Source organism: Periplaneta americana, chromosome 3 (genome assembly GCF_040183065.1).
Source record: "Periplaneta americana isolate PAMFEO1 chromosome 3, P.americana_PAMFEO1_priV1, whole genome shotgun sequence".
In the NCBI taxonomy this organism is placed as follows: domain Eukaryota; kingdom Metazoa; phylum Arthropoda; class Insecta; order Blattodea; family Blattidae; genus Periplaneta; species Periplaneta americana.
This window is the reverse complement of record NC_091119.1, coordinates 145373963-145395125: the sequence shown is the minus strand read 5'-3', so window position 1 is coordinate 145395125 and position 21163 is coordinate 145373963. Positions and strand designations below refer to the sequence as shown.

The 21163-nt window shown below is 33.7% G+C and overlaps 1 protein-coding gene across 2 annotated transcripts in view; it reads left to right on the top strand.

Moving 5' to 3' along the window:
• Window positions 1-3617: 3617 nt before the first annotated feature.
• LOC138696594 (cytochrome P450 4c3-like) overlaps window positions 3618-21163 on the top strand; it is a 68935-nt gene continuing 51389 nt past the window's right edge. For both annotated transcript variants that reach the window (XM_069821746.1, XM_069821745.1), the window contains exon 1: window positions 3618-3824. In XM_069821746.1, the coding sequence (XP_069677847.1) occupies window positions 3653-3824 (172 nt within the window). In that variant the 5' untranslated portion in view covers window positions 3618-3652. The remainder of the gene's footprint in view (window positions 3825-21163) is intronic.

Here is a 21163-nt window from a genome sequence, read left to right as displayed (position 1 = left end):
ATTCCATTTTAACTTTAAACTTAACAGTTGAAGCATTTCTTCAACTACTGTTAGTACTAACAGGCTGTTAAAACTAATGTTAATTTAACTGCTCAATTTCATGCAGTTAAATCATTTAACACTATTAGAATAGAAGTATTCAATATGGCTTGTGCTTTAAATGCTGAACTTCTATATCTTGATTATTTAGAAAGTGATATCCATGAATACATAAACAGAGCGAATGATTTCTGTGATTTGAGAGAACAAAAGTTCATACAAAGGTGTACGTAGGCTATTTTCTGCCAAGCCTCACTTTTCGCTTTCAACGTAGATCCGTTTATTTGTTTATTCTCAATAATTGGTTATACTGCGAAATTATTTCCAGCAGAAGGTTTCTCTCGAACGAAGATAAATTAGTCCAACGACTTATTTTTGTTCCAGTGTTTTCCATTTCACAACAACAATACCAATATGGCAATATGCCTCTCCACTCTACTGTGATACAGACGATGGAAAGAAGCAGAAATCAAACCTGAGAGAACAGAAAGACTTGTATCCTCTCTGAATCAAACAAAGGAAAAAAAGCGAGAATCGCAATTGTCATAGTTCAGAAAACAGAATTGAGCCTATACTTGGTTATAGGTTATGGTTAAACTCTAAAATCTCTGGTCCTAACAGAGAGTTAACAAACAGAATGTTAAAATATGAAATGTAAAGTTGAAGAAACGCAATATTTTTAACAGCAATTTATACTTTTAATTTACAGTTAATTAACGCTATGTTAGGTGCATTTCAACAAAAGTTGAAGAAACCGGGCCTTAGATAGGTAGCGGCCTCAAAAATCTTAATTACTGTAACTAAACTAAATTAGTTTCTGGAAAGGACGGTGTAGAGGCGCCTCTTAAGAAAATATTCAAATCTCAATCATATGCAGGCAATGAAATCATCACCCTGTCTTAGGATATTAAATGGTTAACTTATTATGAATTTCTGAGATATCGTCGTACTATAAATAACGAGTAACAAATATACCATCCTTCTGGTCCCGCGCCGTGGCGTCGCGGTCTAAGGCACCCTGCCTAGGACTCGCGTTACGGAATGCGCCCTGGATCGAGTCCTCATGGGGGAAGAAATTTTCTCACGATATTTCGGCCAGTGTATGGGACCGGTACCCACCCAGCATCGTGATACACTTGAGGAGCTACGATAGGTAGCGGAATCCGGTTAAGCAAACCAGCTATAACGGCTGGGGGGCTCATTGTGCTAACCACATGGTACCTCCATTCTGGTTGGATGATCGTCCATCTCTGCTTCGGCAAGTGGCCGTGAAGCCAGCAGCCGGCTGGTCGGTCTTGGCCCTTCATGGGCTGTAGCGCCACGGATTATTTATATCATCCTGCTGAGAAACAATGTGAAGCTAGAGTTACTGCATGACGTACAGCATTGCAAAGGAGAAGGGTTCTATATCTTCTTCAGCTTCTTTTCAGGCCACAGTTCAATACATTGAGCAAATGGATGGAAAATTCTACCACATTCCTCTTTTGAGCCCAGATCTCGCAATTACATTTTTGGTTACATGCGTGCCTTGAATGTAAGTGAAAATGTCAGTATAAATGGATCCATTGAGAATAGGAAAACAATTTCGTGCGCCCGCAGAGAAATATCCCTTTCTCACACCTTATTTAATATTTTGGAATATCCGCAATGACCAATTGTACGCGTTGCTAGGCCCACCTAAAAAATTATTCGTCGTATTCTTCATTAGACTACCATATCGTAAAAGCTACGTCACTGAATAACAACGATCTGCGTGGGTTCTATCTAATTCACAGATTTCCACGCACACACTGTACCTGCATACATCTCTGGTTAAAATATTTCATCAAATAAAAGCAACAACCAACTATGTAGGTCCCATCCACTTACTAGATTTCACACAGTGTTACATTTCTCGATTAAATTTTCCAGGAAGTAATAAATTTAAAAATAAAAACCGTGAAGTGACGCCTTTACCACAACTAACTAGTCGCCCGAGGGTTGGTGGTAGCTTCGTATACAATTACCACCACCACCACCACCACCACCACCACCACCACCGCCACCGCCACCTTCTTCTTTCTTCTGTTCTATCTTTACGAATCGAAATAGTCCCTATGACTCGTTATATTGTCACTTCCTTAAGGATTATGGTCTAACGTCAGACATTAACAAATAGTAGGATCCCGTAAATCAATTGGGAGACATGAGGACGGAAAAAGAGAAGAAAATGATTATGATAATAATTATTATATAATAATAATAATAATAATAATAATAATAATAATAATAATAATAATAATAATAATAATAATACCAAGACCTCATAGCTTGGGGCGTATAGTTTTAATTAAAAATTAAGAATATTAAAGATAAAAAAGTCGGTTAATAATAATAATAATAATAATAATAATAATAATAATAATAACAATAATAATAACAATAATAATAATAATAATAATAATAATAATAATAATAATAATACCAAGACCTCATAGCTTGCGGTGTATGGTTTTAATTAAAAATTAAGAATATTAAAGATGAAAAACATCGGCTAATAATAATAATAATAGTAATAATAGTAATAATAATAGTAATAATAATGATAATAATAACAATAATAATAATAATAATAATAATAATAATAATAATAATACCAAGGCTTCATAGTTTGCGGAGTATGCTTTTAATTAAAAATTAAGAAGATTTAAGTTTCAAAATATCGGCTAATATTAATTTTAATAATAATAATAATAATATTAATAATAATAGTAATAATAATAGTAATAATAATAATAATAAAATAATAATAACAGGGCCTATGTTCATAATAATAATAATAATAATAATAATAAAATAATAATAACAGGGCCTATGTTCGTAATAATGATAATAATAATAATAATAATAATAATAATAATAATAATAATAATAGTACTTGGCGTCTCCCTGCTTATGTGAATATGCTTCGGATTAAAAACTTTAGGAATGCAGAAAAAAGCATGGTGATAATTAAGACTAATAGTAATATTCAGAATGAATTTAATAATTCAGTAATTAGGTAATTTTATTTATTGTACTTAATGCAGGTTCCTTCGAAGTACAGTATGTGTATGTTAACAACTGAAGTAACAGGTCTACACTACTATGTGTACATCACGAAGGCAGTGCGACTTCGGCCTGTTTCTTCTGCCGGTCGAAGATGGTAAATGGCAGTAAGACGGCAAGTGCAAAGGAAGTAACAGAACACCTGTAATCTGAAAGTCCCCTTTGATCTTGCCGAGGTCTGAAGCCTGGTCCTCGTAGTGGAAAGCTATCACGATACCGTAATGTCAAGCCCTTGAAATGCAACACGTTCTATGGAACGGGATATCGATAGTGACATTGCATAACGTGTTTTCACGGAACTAGAGTGTGAGGTAACAGTCATTCCGATTCGGTCGCACTTTACATTTTATGCCATAAGTAAAGTCCACGTTATGAAGTTTTCTACACTTTAAAAGTCGCCCAATGAGATGAGATGACGAAGATTCTGAGGCGGAGCCTGTTCCAATATTTTTTTTCCTCTAGTCGGAGGAGGGGAAGGCACGGGGGGTGAATAGAGTATATATACAAGGCCGGGTTGCGACGCTCAATGGGGGCGATGTTGGACGTGATAGTGGACGCGGTGTGCCTGCTGGGCCTAGTGCTCGTGTTCGTGTTAGTGTGCCGACGGGCACGCTTCTGCATGGCCCTGCGTCGTGTGCCCGGACCACCGGCGCTGCCCATTGTCGGCAATGCACTGCAGCTCACAGGGGGACAGGACGGTAAGTCACTGCATGGACATAGTCATTTAAAACGTCACGTGCTGCACTATGCCGGAAAGTTCTGTCTAGTTCTAGTGCAATATTGACCTACTCACCCACCATAATATAGTTGGTTCTGAATACTGAAAATAAAATGCAGAATGATCCTTTTTGCATGCCATCGTCATCTGGACATTGCTATCTAATATAAAGTCAGAACTACTTATTTGCGTCGGAAATGCAATGAGCGTTTTGGCTACTCTTCCAGAGTCCAGCCCTTTGGACGAACTTTTTCTCCTGTAAAATGTATTACCTCTATGTAAATGTTTATATTTAGTTTTTATATATGTATAATTGTAACGGTGAAAATATTGTTAATCAAATATATTTTTTCTTTTTTTTTTTTCTTCTTCATAAGTGTATATTATTTTTGGGGCTGTTTTTTGTAAGTAATTTTATGAGGTTGTTATTGATATGCTGATAAATTATTTGTACGAATTACGAATTTTCTAGTGTCCTGAACGAATTTGGAAGTTTAATGTTATTAAAAATAAATAATAATAGAAGTATTAAAATTCCTGTAATATATTTCACAATGTTGTAAAAACTTCAAACAGCAATAATCTGTTTCCAATGAAACTGAAAACAAATCAGAAGCTATGGACGAAATATTAACAAAAGAGCATATAAAGTCAATATAATTTTTTTTTCATTTTTTCCACACATGTTATGTGATACAGCATTTGCTAAAATCATTTTAGGGCATAATATCGATAATATAAAAAGTTAATAAATGTGGAATGTTTATTTTAATAAATTCTCCACGAAAATATCGAAAATGTAAGCGACAATTTCTTCACTAATTTGCTACCATTATTTTATGAATTTCGCGTGATATTATTTCGATCACGTATTCGATATTGTCCGATATTATGTTATCTGGGAGATATTATCTAATATAAAATCAATATTTTCTCTCTTTTTTTATCCTCCCATATTATGTGGTACAGCATTTATGTATGTCATCGTCATCTGACATTGCTATCTAAAATAAAATCAACATTTTCTTCATTTTTCCTACACATGCTATGTGATACAGCATTTACTAAAAATCATTTTTGATCATAATATCGATAATATAAAAAGTTCATCTCTTTCTTGAAATCTGGAATATTTATTTTAATAAATTCTCCACGAAAATATCGAAAATACAAGCGACAATTTCTTCACTAATTTGCTACCACTATTTTATGAATTTCGCGTGATATTATTTCGATCATGTATTCGATATTGATCGATATTATATCATCTGGGCGATATTATCTAATATAAAACCAATATTTTCTCTCTTTTTTATTCTCTTATACTATGTGGTACAGCACTTATGAAACTGATTTTTATATGTCATCATCATCATCATCATCATCATCATCATCTGACATTGCTATCTAATATAAAATCAACATTTTCTTCATTTCTTCTACAAATGCTATGTGATACAGCATTTACTAAAATCATTTTTGACCATAATATCGATAATATAAAAAGTTCATCTCTTTCTTGAAATCTGGAATGTTTATTTTAATAAAGTCAATTCTCCGCGAATCGAAAATATAAGCGACAATTATTTATTTTACTAATATGCTACCACTATTTTATGAATTTCGCGTGATATTATTTCGATCATGTATTCGATATTGTTCGATATTATGTCATCTGGGGGATATTATCTAATATAAAACCAATATTTTCTCTCTTTTTTTTTATCTTACCTTACTATGTGGTACAGCATTTATGGAACTGATTTTTGTATGTCATCGTCATTTGACATTGCTATCTAATATAAAATCAATATTTTCTTCATTTTTTTTTACACATGCTATATGATACAGCCTTTACTAAAATCATTTTTGACCATATTATCGATAATATAAAAAGTTAACCATTTTCTTTAAATCTGAATACTGAAAATAAAGTGCAGAATGATCCTTTTTGCATGTCATCGTCATCTGGACATTGCTATCTAATATAAAGTCTTTTTTTTTTCATTTTTCCACACATATTATGTGATACAGCAGTTACTAAAATCATTTTAGGGCATAATATCGATAATATAAAAAGTTAAGAAATCTCGAATGTTTATTTTAATAAATTCTCCACGAAAATATCGAAAATGTAAGCAACAATTTCTTCACTAATTTGCTACCACTATTTTATTAATTTCGCGTGATATTATTTCGATCATGTATTCGATATTGTTCGATATTATGTTATCTGGGCGATATTATCTAATATAAAATCAATATTTTCTCTCTTTTTTATCCTCCCATACTATGTGGTACAGCATTTATGAAACTGATTTTTGTATGTCATCATCTGACATAGCTATCTAATATAAAATCAACATTTTCTTCACTTTTTCTACACATGCTATGTGGTACAGCATTTACTCAAATCATTTTTGGCCATATTGTCGATAATATAAAAAGTTAACCACTTTCTTGAAATTTGCAATATTTATTTTAATAAATTTTCCACGAAAATAACGAATATGTAAGCGACAATTATTTTACTAATATGCTAGCTACCACTATTTTATGAATTTCGCGTGATATTATTTCGACCATGTATTCGATATTGTTCGATATTATGTCATCTGGGCGATATTATCTAGTATAAAACCATTCTTTTCTCTCTTTTTTATCCTCCCATATTATGTGGTACAGCATTTATTAAACTTATTTTTATATGTCATCGTCATCTGACGTTGCGATCTAATATAAAATTAATATTTTCTTCATTTTTTCTACACATGCTATGTGAGACAGCATTTACTAAAATCATTTTTGACCATAATATCGATAATATAAAAAGTTCATCTCTTTCTTGAAATCTGGAATGTTTATTTTAATAAATTCTCCACGAAAATATCGAAAATGTAAGCGACAATTATTTTACAAATGAAGAGTCCACTGCAAGAATGATGGATGTCATTTGGAATACATTTTGCACAAGAAGCAATTTAAAGTTTGAAATGCTTAGCACTCAAAGCTTAACTGTTATTTTCCGATCATTACTGGACAATGACTATCAGTGTTAATGCCATCTAACTCTCTATGTACATTCTATGTCTTAAGTTATGCATTGACAGTCTTGGTTCATTTTCGACAAGAAAGTGACATCCATCATTCTTGCAGTGGACTCTTCAAATATACTACCTCTATTTTACAGTAGATATGAATTTCACGCGATATTATATCGATCATGTATTCAATATTGTTCGATATTGTCATGTCATCTGGGCGATATTATCTAATATAAAACAAATATTTTCTATCTTTTTTAATCCTCCCCTACTATGTGGTACAGTAATTAAGCTGATTTTTTTATAATAATATCGACAGGCTAATATCAAAGCTTTCTTCGTTTCTTTCTTCCTTTTTTTTTAATGTGCAACGCTTATTTCTTAAAATCTTTCACGGAGATATCGAAAATGTAGCTTTACTAATATGCTATCTTCATTTTAAGAATACTGCACAATATTAAATCGATCATGAAGTCGATACTGTTCCATATTGTCATCTAACACGAAGTCAAAATTTTCTTTTTACCACCCATACTATTTTATACAATATTTACTCAAATAGTTTTTTAATATAATATCGACAATATTACTTACTTACTTACTTACATACTTACTTACTTACTGGCTTTTAAGGAACCCGGAGGTTCATTGCCCCCTCACATAAGCCCGCCACTGGTCCCTATCCTGAGCATTGGTCCCTATCTGGATTTAATGTTCCTAATTATGTCAGGTGAAGAATACAATGCGTGCAATTCTGTGTTGTGTAACTTTCTCCATTCTCCTGTAACTTCATCCCTCTTAGCCCCAAATAGTTTCCTAAGCACCTTATTCTCAAACACCCTTAACCTATGTTCCTCTCTCAAAGTGAGAGTCCATGTTTCACAACCATAAAGAACAACCGGTAATATAACTGTTTTATAAATTCTAACTTCAGATTTTTTGACAGCAGATGATTCTCTATCATCATATCCCACCTCCCTCAAATTCATTTTAATATTATCCTCCCATCTACGTCTCGGCCTTCCCAAAGGTCTTTTTCCCTCCGGCCTCCCAACTAACACTCTATATGCATTTCTGGATTCGCCCATACGTGCTAGATGCCCTGCCCATCTCAAACGTCTGGATCTAATGTTCCTAATTATTTCAGGTCAAGAATACAATGCGTGCAGTTCTGCGTTGTGTAACTTTATCCATTCTCCTGTAACTTCATCCCTCTTAGCCCCAAATATTTTCCTAAGCACCTTATTCTCAAACACCCTTAACCTATGTTCCTCTCTCAAAGTGAGAGTCCATGTTTCACAACCATAAAGAACAACCGGTAATATAACTGTTTTATAAATTCTAACTTTCAGATTTTTTGACAGCAGACTGGATGATAAAAGCTTCTTAACCGAATAATAACAGGCATTTCCCATATTTATTCTGTGTTTAATATCCTCCCGAATATTATTTATATTTGTTACTGTTACTGTTGCTCCAATATATTTGAACTTCTCCACCTCTTCAAAAGATAAATATTACGCAAGCTTTCTTCCATTTTATAAAAATTCGCAATGTTTATTTTAAATATATGGCAGGGAATTAATAGAATCTCTATAATATTGAGTGGAACATTTTAAGTAGTCAGCAGTTGTGTGATTTCAAATAATCGTAGATAAGCGCTCGATTTAGATTTTAATTTATTGAAATTCAAATAATACAAATATAAATAAATAATGAAAGACAAAAGATAACACAATACTAATAACAAAACAAGAAAGAACAAAAATACATGTTGTTCTCCGTTAATCTTCCAAGTCACACTTCAGCTATATTCGGAATATATTACAATATACATATTACAATTGTTATATTAAACTGTGTCACTTCCGGAAAAGCAAGTATTGTGAAAATCATCTTATCATAATGGTAAAGCAAAGAACTTGAACTTTTAATGAACATCGTAACGAGTGCAAGAAAATAAAAGCAGCAAGCATTCACTGCTCAAACTACTAGTAATATCTTGAATGTAATACACGCTATGAGGGGTTCAAAGCAACAGTGGTGTAAGTCAGATTTTTCGACATTTTCAACTTATGTCAGAAAAAAAATGTGAACTTTTCTCTTGTATTTAAATTATCAAAGATTATACTTGCACAAAATAATAGCCCCTTACACTATATTTCAATAGATTTTCCAATTGTATAGAGCGTAAAAGTTAAAATATCTCATATCTTGCAATTCCTGACTTATGCCAATGTTGCTTTTAACCCCTCACATATGCGATGCTATTCGAACTTCATTTATTTTCCAAGAAGGGATGCTATAAGGAGCATGATGCGCGTAGAGTATTACAGAAATAGTAACGAAATTTTTCCTAAATAGATGTTCGCTAAAACGTTGCACATTTACGAAAATTACGAAAATGTAAGCGAAAATTATCATCATTAATGCGCTATCTTCATTTTAAGCAGTGCGCGTAATATTACATCCACCATGGAATCGATAGTGTTCGATTTTACGTCATGTGAGGGTTACCAACTAATGTAAAGTCAGAATCTTTGTTTTTCCATCCTTACTATGTGATTTAGTATTTAATAAAATCATTTTGGTCATGTCATAACATCGATGATACGTAAGGTTTTATTTTATTTTTTTTTTCCTTTCACTGAAAACGCTATGTTCTTTTTTAAAAACTCCAAACGAAGATACAGAAACTGTGACATTTATCTTCACTACATGCTCTCGTCTTTTTAAAAATTCCGAGCATTACATCGATCATCTGGTCGATATTGTTCGACATTTTGTCATCTGGACGTTATTAACTAATATAAAGACAGTACTTTCTCCCCACCAACTATAGGCCTATTTTGTGAAACAGTATTTGCTAAAAAAATTCAGATCGTAATATCAATAATATGCAAGAATTTTTTTTAACTTGCAATCTTGCCACCGGCGTACCTCTGGCGGTAGCGTATTTGCTTGCTGATTCTGAGTTGCGCTAGGGCGTGAGTTCGATTCTCACTTGGACTGATTACCTAGTTGAGTTTTTCTGAGGTTTTCTCCAACCGTAAGACGAATGTCAGGTAATTTATGGCGAATCCTCGGCCTCATCTCACCATATACCACTTCGCTATCACTAATTCCATCGACGCTAAACTGAGTGTTGCAGTCGGTAGGGTGCGGCCCTTCTGTGCCGCCCGAAGTTGCGAGTTCGATCCCGGGCCATTTAAGTGTGTTTAAATGCGCCAGGCTCATGTCAGTAGATTTATTGGCATGTAAAAGAACTCCCGCGGGACAAAATTCCAGCACACCGGCGACGCTGATATAAACTCGGCAGTTGCAAGAGTCGTTAAATAAAACATTTCAACGCTAAATAACTTAGTAGTTAATACAGCATCGCTAAATAAACAAGTAAAAAATTGCTATCTTTATTTTTTAAATACCCCACAGAGATATCGTAAATGTAAATGACACTTATCTTCACTAATATTGATGGTTAAGAAGTGATATTTCGTATCTGTATAAAAATGGTCATTTAGTTTAACTACATTATTATTTAGGTTAACATTATTATTATATTCACAAAATTGGAAAGTTAACTAAAATTTTGTTCTCGAGTAGAAGATCTTGGAAAGCTGAAGCATATATAAAAAGTTTGTCTATTTTGAGAAAAATTAATTTTTAAAACAGTAGTTTATTTATTATATCATATTTGTCAAAATAAATCTTACGATATTATAGAAGATTATCATCTTCTTTTCAAAAATATTGCTTCTCCGTTAAAAAATCTTAATAATAACGAAAAGAGATAGTTTTCTTGTGTTATATTATCATTGTTTTAAAAATTTTACCCCAACAATCAGTATAATAAACATGTCGATCATTTTTGTGCTATATCATAATTTTCAACATAAACAAAGGCTATAATATAGAAATAACATATTTTTAAATGCCATCTTTGCTTCTAGAAAGTTCTCAATACCTGTAGTACCGAAAATGGAAGTAGGCCAATATAGATTTATTAAAAAGTAAAATAGTATTTGAAAGTCCAGTAATTTTGTTAAGAAGTACCTAAGTTTACAGGAAAATAGTGATAGCTAATGTTTTGTTCACAGAAGAATGGGCTTTATTTAGGTATAGATCTAAAAGAATTTTTGAGAATATACTATAATGTAGAGTAGCTAGAGAAAGTAAAAGACATCTTTACATTTTTAGTCTGTTATTTAACTAAGATTATGTTATATCAACTACTAGATTAATCGGCGTCGATGGAATTGGTGACAGCAAGATGATCTGTAACGAAATGAGACAGTATTTGCCATGTGATTACCTAACATTCGCCTTAAAGTTGGGAAAACCTCAGAAAAAATCTCAACTAGGTAATGAGCCTAAGCGGGAATCGAACTCACGTCGGACCGCAGCTTCGAATCAGCAGGAAAACGCTACAACCCGACCTACGGTAGTTCCTCACATCTTCGTAGTCCTCTACTATATTAGCGAAATTGTAAACGACGTCTTTATTTTAAAAGCTGGCTCTTGTGATTACCCAACATAGTATACAGAGTGGAAATTATATAACTGTGTAGAATGAAGGGGACAATAGAACACATTAAAATAAGTAAAAAAAAACTACTATGCGTTTTGTAATTAATTTCATGGTTAATTACAAAATTAGTCTGAAAACCTGCGTATTTGGCGACAGAGCGTCTTCGGCTCACGTACGAAAGCACATACGCACTCGATCTGAACAGCTGAATTCCATCCCTTAGTCACTCTAGTGAGATTGCCAGACTTCCTTAATGGCTAGGCGCCTTCCTAAACCCACACTGGCTGACTGCATTAAGGTTCGCTGAGTCCCAAGTTTCAAGCAGACAACCCCCCCCCCCCTCGTCCCTAGCTTCCTTCGTGCGTCGCCAATCGGCGTTCGGGGAATGCTATGGAATTACGACGAAATAAAGAGATGTTGACTAAACGATGTAGATGTCTAATACACTGCTCCGCCGATTTAGTAGAATGCGTTTAGTCTAAAGAAAGTAGCAATACAGTACAACGTGATGAGAATCCAATCCCACGCATACCGGTAAAGGCTGGTTCACAATAAACCGGGAACGGGAGCGATAACAAGAAAATAGAACGGAAATATTGTTAAAATAAAATATGTATTTAAATGTGACCATTCACAACAGGTAATTGTGAATGCTTACATTTAAATACATTTATTTTAACAATATTTCCATTCTCGTTCTCGTTGTCGTTTCCGTTCCCGGTTTATTGTGAACTAGCCTTAAGACAAACATATTCACGTCTGAGAATTTCTGACAAGTAAATATTATTCAATGCCTTCAAAACGACGCAAATATTAAGAGTTTAAGGTAGTAATTCATCCATTCATTCATTCTATTCATGCATCTATCTATCTATCTATCTATCTATCTATCTATCTATCTATCTATCTATCTATCTATCTATCTATCTATCTATCTATCTATCTATCTATCTATCTATCTATCTATCTATCTATCTATCTATTTATTTGAAAGAGTGAGTGAAGAAAGAATTATGCTTAATCTGATCAGGACGAGATAAAGGAATTGGTTGGGTCACTGACTGAGAAGAAACTGCCTACTGAAGGATGCACTGAAAGGAATGGTGAATGGGAGAAAAGTTCGGGGCAGAAAGAGCTATCAGATGGTAGACGACATTAAGATATATGATCATATCAGGAGACAAAGAAGAAGGCAGAAAATAGGAAAGATTGGAGAAAGCTGGATTTGCAGTGAAAGACCTACCCTTAGGCAGAACACTGAATGAATTAATGAATTATTATTTACTTGTTATTTATTTATTTATTTATTTATTTATTTATTTATTTATTTATTTATTTATTTATTTATAGGAGTAAGTGAAGAAAGAATTATTCTGAGTTATCACTAGTAGTAGCACCTTTCATTCCATTACCACCATCACCATCATCACCACGACCACTTCCATCTTCTCCACTCGAATTATTTCGTCCATTGTAGACTCGCACTATTGTAGAGGCAGGTGGTAAGTTTGGAGTTACTCGCTCCCTCAACCATTTCTCGGTGGTAGTCACCAACAGCTGAGCCACCTTTATAAATGAGAAGACCATCAAGAAATCCAGTTTCGAAACCTATATCTACTATTATAATCCTTTTGGACTTGTTTTCTTCTAACATCTTTTCCTTTCTGCCACCATTTTCGGAAAGACAAATCGGTATCTATCGAAAATTCATAGGGTGCTATTCATAGATATTTCGCAGCACGCGCTACGAGCCTACTAAGCTAGCCCCGGCTATCCACTGGTTACCAGTACAGAATTCAAATCATATCCTATCGCTAACACTGGTTTATGAATACGAAAAACGCTGATTATCCACCGGAAGCCCGCGCTAAAAATGTCTATGAATTTTTTTATTATTTATTTTTTATTTATTTTGACCTGCTGTTCACATTTTATTATGCTTTTTTCTTTCTTTCTGTATGTTATATATTATGTCTGATTTCTTCTTACTTGTTGTTTACATTTTATTATTATTATCTTATTCAGTTTTGTGTGTAAAATTGTAGTGTACTTTGTAAATTTGTAGTGTTTTTGTAACACAGTCTTTACTCCTGGTTGAGTGTTAGAGAAGGCCGTATGGCCTTAACTCTGCCAGGTTAAATAAATTATTATTATTATTATTATTATTATTATTATTATTATTATTATTATTATTATTATTATTATTATGAATACGGCCCACATAGATTATTTGCCTTTGCTCTGCTCTAAACCTTTTACTTTGTGATATTCCTGCAACGCCAATCAATAATGTTCGGTCGTTTTCGAATGAGTCTTCGATCCTGTAATATCTTTGCAGAAATCTTACGCTTTTTAGTATAGTATTAAAAACATTACAACCTTTTGCTCTCTCTTCCCGCTAAACGCAAACTGTGACGTTGCAGAGACAGAGATTTAATAAAAAAATCTGTACAGACTATGAAGCGGTAATGTTTTTGAACTGGATATTATCAGATCGGCATATCGCGAGTTACCTTCACCTAGCCCCTCTTCTCCGCTCTCAGAACTAGCCACTAAACGTGGCCTATCAATCTCTTACACAATGGAAAGAGTGATCTGAGCATTAGAATGAAAATAACCAGATATATTTTGTTTTGCTTTTTAGAATTCTGACGCCCACGATCAAGATAATCTGCTTGAAACTTAACGATCAGTCACCGGTAACATTGTGAGAGTGTGAAACTTTTAATCGAATTTCAAATTCTACAAGAGGTTTAAAAACAATGTACAAAATACTACGAAATTGCGAAAATTTCCACATTTAGCAAATTCTCATGAAAAATCTTTGATGTAGAATGCAAACATGTAACCAAAACTATAAATAAGATACTTATTGAAATGGATTAGGGTTGTAGGTTTAGTATTCGGATTCAAATCCACCCCTGAATGATCTTTCCTTTTACGTTATTACTGGGTTGGTACATACATCACCACATCTGTCATTTATCTTCCCGATCGCCAACTCAAATCATCACATTCTCTCCCGTCACTGAATAATTCCCTCAGTTACACGAATCGTTATGTAAGACAAAGAATAAACACAAACAGACGAGCCCAAAGCAGACAAATGATAATATTTATTTAGATGCAAAAAATATTTTACATTATAGTGATCTGCACAAGATGGCTGGAGAAGTTAAACTTTGCCATCCACGCGAAGAGTTACACTAAGTTAACATAATAATTTTTTGTACATTATCTTTCATGTAGACATTGCATGACAAAACATGTACGTACAAGAAAGAGACGGGAAAACAAAGGCTTGAGTGAGTAAATACCTGTACTGTAGGCTAAGTAAAGAGTACGGCACGTGGCAAAGAGTGCAAAAAGAAAGATAGCAGGCTGATAAGGAATGTCTTCTTATTCATGTACAGTGCTAGTTCAAGTAAGCAGAAAGTAATGACCTTACACACTGTATGTATCTGCTTTCTTAACAATCGTTGTCTAGACGGGGAAAACAACAACGCGCCCGAGGCTGACGGGGCCTCTGGGTCGATTCTTCTCACTAGTAAAACTTGTGTCGAAACGCAAGTGAGATGAGGATAGGATTTTTGTCCAACAATCAACCTTGTCTGAATAATCTAGTTTCTCGTAGCGCAGTCCGTCGTTCGCAGACATACAGTACCACAGTATGTGATTTTCGAAATACTACTTTGACAGATTTCAAATGAAGATTACGAATGACTACTCTTGCTATTAAGAATATTCTCAACTAGTAATCTCTTTCTATAGTAGTATTTATTTCTCTTTAAGCACCATGATTAGTAAAATAATATGTTACTAGACAGTAGCGATGTATGCAATGGAGGGGGAAAGGAATTCGTTACCGTATCTAATTATCTACTGCCTTAGTTGCCTCGTGAGTGTGCCTTATTGGTGTCACTTATGAGTAGACCTCGGAACTTCATGCAATTGCAAGTTTTTATTGATATGGCATATTGAAAATGTAAAAATGGATCTTTGCCGATAATGTTTTTTACGTTCGAATGAATCCAATCTTATTTTCCATAAATGCATATTTCGAGTGTTTTTTCCTATATATATTATTTTGCATATTTAAATGCATATATATTTACATCTTTTCTTGCTTTGACCGATTTATGTTCTATATCACAATTTTCAATGCGGTAAAAATAAGAATACGTTAATTTCCCATCTATCTATCTATCTATCTATCTATCTATCTATCTATCTATCTATCTATCTATCTATCTATCTATCTATCTATCTATCTATCTATCTATCTATCTATCTATCTATCTATCTATCTATCTATCTATCTATCTATCTATCTATCTATCTATCTATCTACCTACCTACCTACCTACCTACCTACCTACCTACCTACCTACCTACCTACCTACCTACCTACCTACCTACCTACCTACCTACCTACCTACCTACCTACCTACCTACCTACCTACCTACCTATCTATCTATCTATCTATCTATCTATCTATCTATCTATCTATCTACCTACCTATCTATCTACCTATCTACCTACCTATATATATATATATATATATATATATATATATATATATATATATAATTTGAACTGGTAATGGAAATTACGGGAAAACGGCTGAACGGATTTTAATGGGTGGCCCCTCATTTTCATGCCTGGCATCCAAAGTTTTTCGGAAAAGTAGTAGTTTTCAGTGAAATGTCAATTTTCCTATATAATTTTCCTATTTTCCAAAATCCATCTGTTGTCAGTTTTGAGAACTAATTTTATTGAATCACGGCCGACTTGATTGAATTTCAGAACAAAACACACACTACAATAAACAATAGGCTATTACACGAAGGCCATGATCTGCAGGATTGGCGACATATTTAGAGCTCAATTCAATTTGTTATTAAAAACTGATTCTGCAGTGTATAATTTTCTGAGTACAGCTGTGTATTGGATATTCAAATCTACGAAACTTGAGGTGGTTTGATGACATTATTACCATTAGGAATTAAATATTATTATAGTTAACATCATGATGCTTCTATTTTTCATTAATTGTACACGGACATCATTTTATTTTTACTAACATTTTTAATATTAACCTGGCTATACCTTTGGATTAATGATGGAGACCCGGAAACACAGTTTGCTGCCTCCTTCCACGACTGGAGTTCGATGATACTGGCGTAAAATACAAACAGGTACAGGAGGGAAGAAAAGTAGTTCATCCATTTACGTAAAGTAGGAAATATCGCGATTTTGAGTGTGATAATTTTCATTAGGTTTTGTTTAATCAAAATACAGTACAGTATTAACAATAGGTGTTTTTACTCACGAACTGAGTTATCCATGCGAACGTATTCATTATGCAATGTATATTATACTGTCTACAGCACATTAGCGTACGATATAGAGAATGAAGTTAAAATGAAAAATAATCATAATATGGATATTTAAACACATTTTTGAAAATGGTGGTCGTTCATTTCGATACAGGCTTCAGTTCTTTTGTGCATATTATCGCACTATAGACTATTGCACCTAATTCCAATTACCAGTTTCGTCCTTCATACTTAGTAACTCATGTTGAAATAATTCTGTACCTACTCTATAAAAGAGTACCTTACGTACTGTAAATTCAGCCTTCACTTCTGCCCGACCCGCACAGATAAAATTACTCAAACATGCTATTTACTGTCCGTCCAAGTGGTTATGTCGCAGGATCGTAGAAGGGGGGGGGGGAATCACGTGATAGTTCATTACTTAACGAGGTCCTTTTATTTAAGTTATTTTAAACAGTTGCATAATATTACGTAGACGTCCAATTAATTCCTAACAGAAATTAATGTTTTCAGAAAAGAGCTAAGAAAGCCCAGCCACTAGTCTTTACAGTGGAGCGAGCAGAAGCAGATGGGGGAAATCGGGATGCGACCTAGGCAAACGGACGACAATACCTGTGCGAAAATATGATGCAATATTGAAAGTTTTCGTCACTGGAAAACGCGAACATATTTCTGAAACGTACTATAATCACTAACTCAGTACTGCGGCCTTGGTTCTGTGTGGAGGACAGTTAGAACTTCGTTAGTAGAAGGGGTAGGAGTGAAGTACATTCAAAAACTCAGGCACAATAAAAGTTGAAGTAAAAATAAAATGATGTCCCTGTACATAATATTGATGCTATATTGATGACATGAAAGTGATACGTTTTTGAGGTTATGTAAGTAAATGTAGAGAATATCTTAATTTAGACCTTCATTTCTATAATTTACTTCGTGACTGCTATATATAACTACAAAACTTAAGTAAGATAATAATATTGTTATTAAAAATCAAATATTTTTATACTTATTAACCCAGTGGGGTTGGGTCTTTTTCATATACTTAATGGCGGTGTAGTGTAGATATTGATATGTGTCATTGTCTTCAGTATTGGCTCGAGAGAGCGCAAAAATTGCAGTTCCTAAGGAAAGATAAAAAGGTATTACTTACTGATAAAATAAGAGGCTTAGAAAATGTTGTAGTCTCCAGATTATTTCAGCAAGATCTCTTAGTAGGATAAAATGATTTTATGCTCTACATTTCAAGTTCTACATGCAGCAGCTATACGAAAATGCTATTGTTCGAAAGCTTAGCAAACCTGACATTTTTTTTTTTAACTTTTGCCTACGATCCACAATGACCTGAAATAGCTACTGCTATCGTCCTGACATTGATACTTGCGTTTTCGCGTTGAAACTCAAAAACTGAAGTTGGATAGGTTCAAGAAAAAGTATTTGGCCTAAAAAAATCCATTCAGAGGGAGTATGTTTCATTATTATGGAAGCAAATAACTATCAAAAAGACAAGTATTCTTCATTGAAAATAAATCTGAAAAATTTTTATTTGAACGTCTAACGAACTTAGTTTGCAGCAGCATTTGCTGCACAAGCCACTAGTACGTATATAAAGCCAATGCTGAAGTCATGAAATTGCTGCGATGACAGCGGGTACTTTATGAGTTTTACCGTACAAGCAAGCGGACAACTAGTTCATGATAGATCTGCTTACAAGTTTAATCTCCATCTATCTAAGTTTAGGAATTTGGGAGAGGGGGGGGGAAATAAATATTTACACGATATCCTATTTATGGGTATATAATTGGTTTTCAAAGTACGTAAGTTTGTTGCCTAATTAAAAGCAAGCTTGTTCTACCTAAATTACTTAACATGGAACGTTGAAGTGGGCACCTATTTGGCAAAAATGTTCGTTACCATTCTTTTTTCTTGCCTTAGCTCGAGAACGCCAATGCAACCTGCAATATTATTATTATTATTATTGGAAAAATAAATTATTTTAACTCACTACGCAGAAAAGAGAAGAAACTTAAATATATATATATATATATATATATATATATATATATATATATATATATATATATAAAATGAAAACGGTATGAATTAAAATATTTATATGTGATTAAAAATTGGCACATTTAAAGAAAAAGTAAAATTAGATTTCATTAAAATTTCTGACTTGATGTAAATTAATATTTTACATTATTTTCATAGGCTATAGGTCTATATTATTATTAAACGAAGTAACATAGCCACGAGTGTAATTTTTACCGCATATGCTTCATTTTTAGTACATATTTCAATGGTTTTTCCTGCACAGTTGCATCCATATTTACTGGTTTTAATTGCATAAAGTTCCGAGATCTACTTATGAGGTTAAAACCTGTATTCAAACAGTTGACTAAACAACAAGAAACACTATACAGGCAAGTCACAAGGTCAAGATTAAAAAAAAAAAAAGCAGGAGCCTATATAATACTTGTTAAAAATTAATTTCATATTACGATATTAACATTATAGGAATTAAAATTAAAAAATTCATCAATTCAATAAAAAGAATGTTTTACCAACCATGTGTATGCCATAGTTTTAAAAGCTTTACTTTTACGTTTTTTAAATTTCCAGCCAACTTATTGTATTAGATTCAGATTCAAGATACAAGTAACTTGTAGCTTCTTAAGCCGTGTATGCACGAAATGAGGTTGCCACGCGCGGCCGTGTTTCGCAGTAGCTTCGTTTATTGTTTGCCTCGCGGCAATTGTTCGTTTGACAGCGATGCAAGAATACAAAGTAGCGTGAGCTACCAGATAGTGCACAGCAATTGAAGTAGTTAACATTGGGTTGTGTAATGGCATCTTTACCAACGAACAGTCAACACGGAGCGAGTTAATCACTGCGGGGCACCTTTTTTCGCATTCAAAAACTGACTGGAATTGGCTCACAGGTGAGGCAGCCTCGTACTCTTGCAAGGCAAGGTATCCACTGAGCGAAGCAAGCATCCTGAGGCAGCCTGCTACGTGAATACGCGGCTTTCGACACAAATTCAACGAAAGCTTGTTCAACTCTTGCTAAGTAGACGAAGATTTATAACTAAGGAGCGGATTCCTATGTAATTAAATATTATTTTTGCGTGTGATAAAACACAATTAACAAAGTTAAAAATTCCGAACATGAAGTTTCAAGTTTAAAACCCGAGTTTTATTTCACATAAAAACACACATTTTCACAAAAAATTATGTAAATACATATATTTAGGAAATCTATTATAAACACATAAATCTTGGAGGTTTTTTACTTAAATAATTTTTTACAACTAAGAGCTCGGGTATGAACATTATTTAATTTAAACAAATCTCTCGCCTCTCGCTCATGTCCATCAAGTAAGGCAATACGTCTTGTTGTGATTCCCTGTTATTGGGCTTCGTCAATCGATATCCTTCAACATATACTGAAAGATGGTTGTTTAAAAAACGATTTGGCTTTCCTATTAGCAAATCTAAGCGTTTTGTGTGAATCCATTAAAAAAACTCGTAACATCCAAAAACCTGTTGTCTGAAACAGGGAGGTGCGTGCCGTGAAAATTAAACTAGAGTCGCTATCAGGTTCAGATGTACAAGTACTAAGGAACAAATTCCAGAATGTGTTTGGGAAAAACCGTGGATATAAAAAAATGTATAAAGTTGCTCAAGTATTGGAGGGTGTGCCTGTAGGTGAAATTGATGGTGTATGTGTTTGTGACATTCCTCTCATTAAATATGCACGTCTGATGTGGAAAGATCGTTTTCACAGTATAAGTCGTTGTTCAGAGATAATCGGCATGCATTTGTGATAGAGAATTTGGAGATGACCTTTGTTGTTCACTGCAATTCTCGGCCAACTACTAGCACTCAAGAGTGGTTGATGAGTACCTAGTAACATTTTTTTTTTTCCAAGCTAAGTAAGGTATTTTTGTCATATTTAAAAAATATATATGTATTTTTTTATTTTTAGCAAATATTTTCGTACTTTTAGCACATAAAAATAAATATATTTACATTTTTAGCACATAAAAATCCGCTCCCTATTTATAACCCTCCCATAGGAATTGAAGATGAAGATGAAAATCATGGGACAAATGAATATAGAACAGCCCAAAAGATCCGAACTTCGAAAGCTGACGATGACATGACGATGGTGCTGGTGGTGGCGGTGGTGGTGTTGGTGACCTCATTTCCATATAAGTTAACTTAATTCATAATTTAGTACGAGAGTGTAACGAGTATATGAAAGAGAGAGAGACATACAGACGGGGCTGGAAATAGAGTGAGACAGGGAGAGTAACAGAACATATCATGCTTATAAAATGTTCGTACGTAAGTGTAAACGTCATTACCGGGACAATTCTGCCATAAGTGAATTCCAGCATGGATT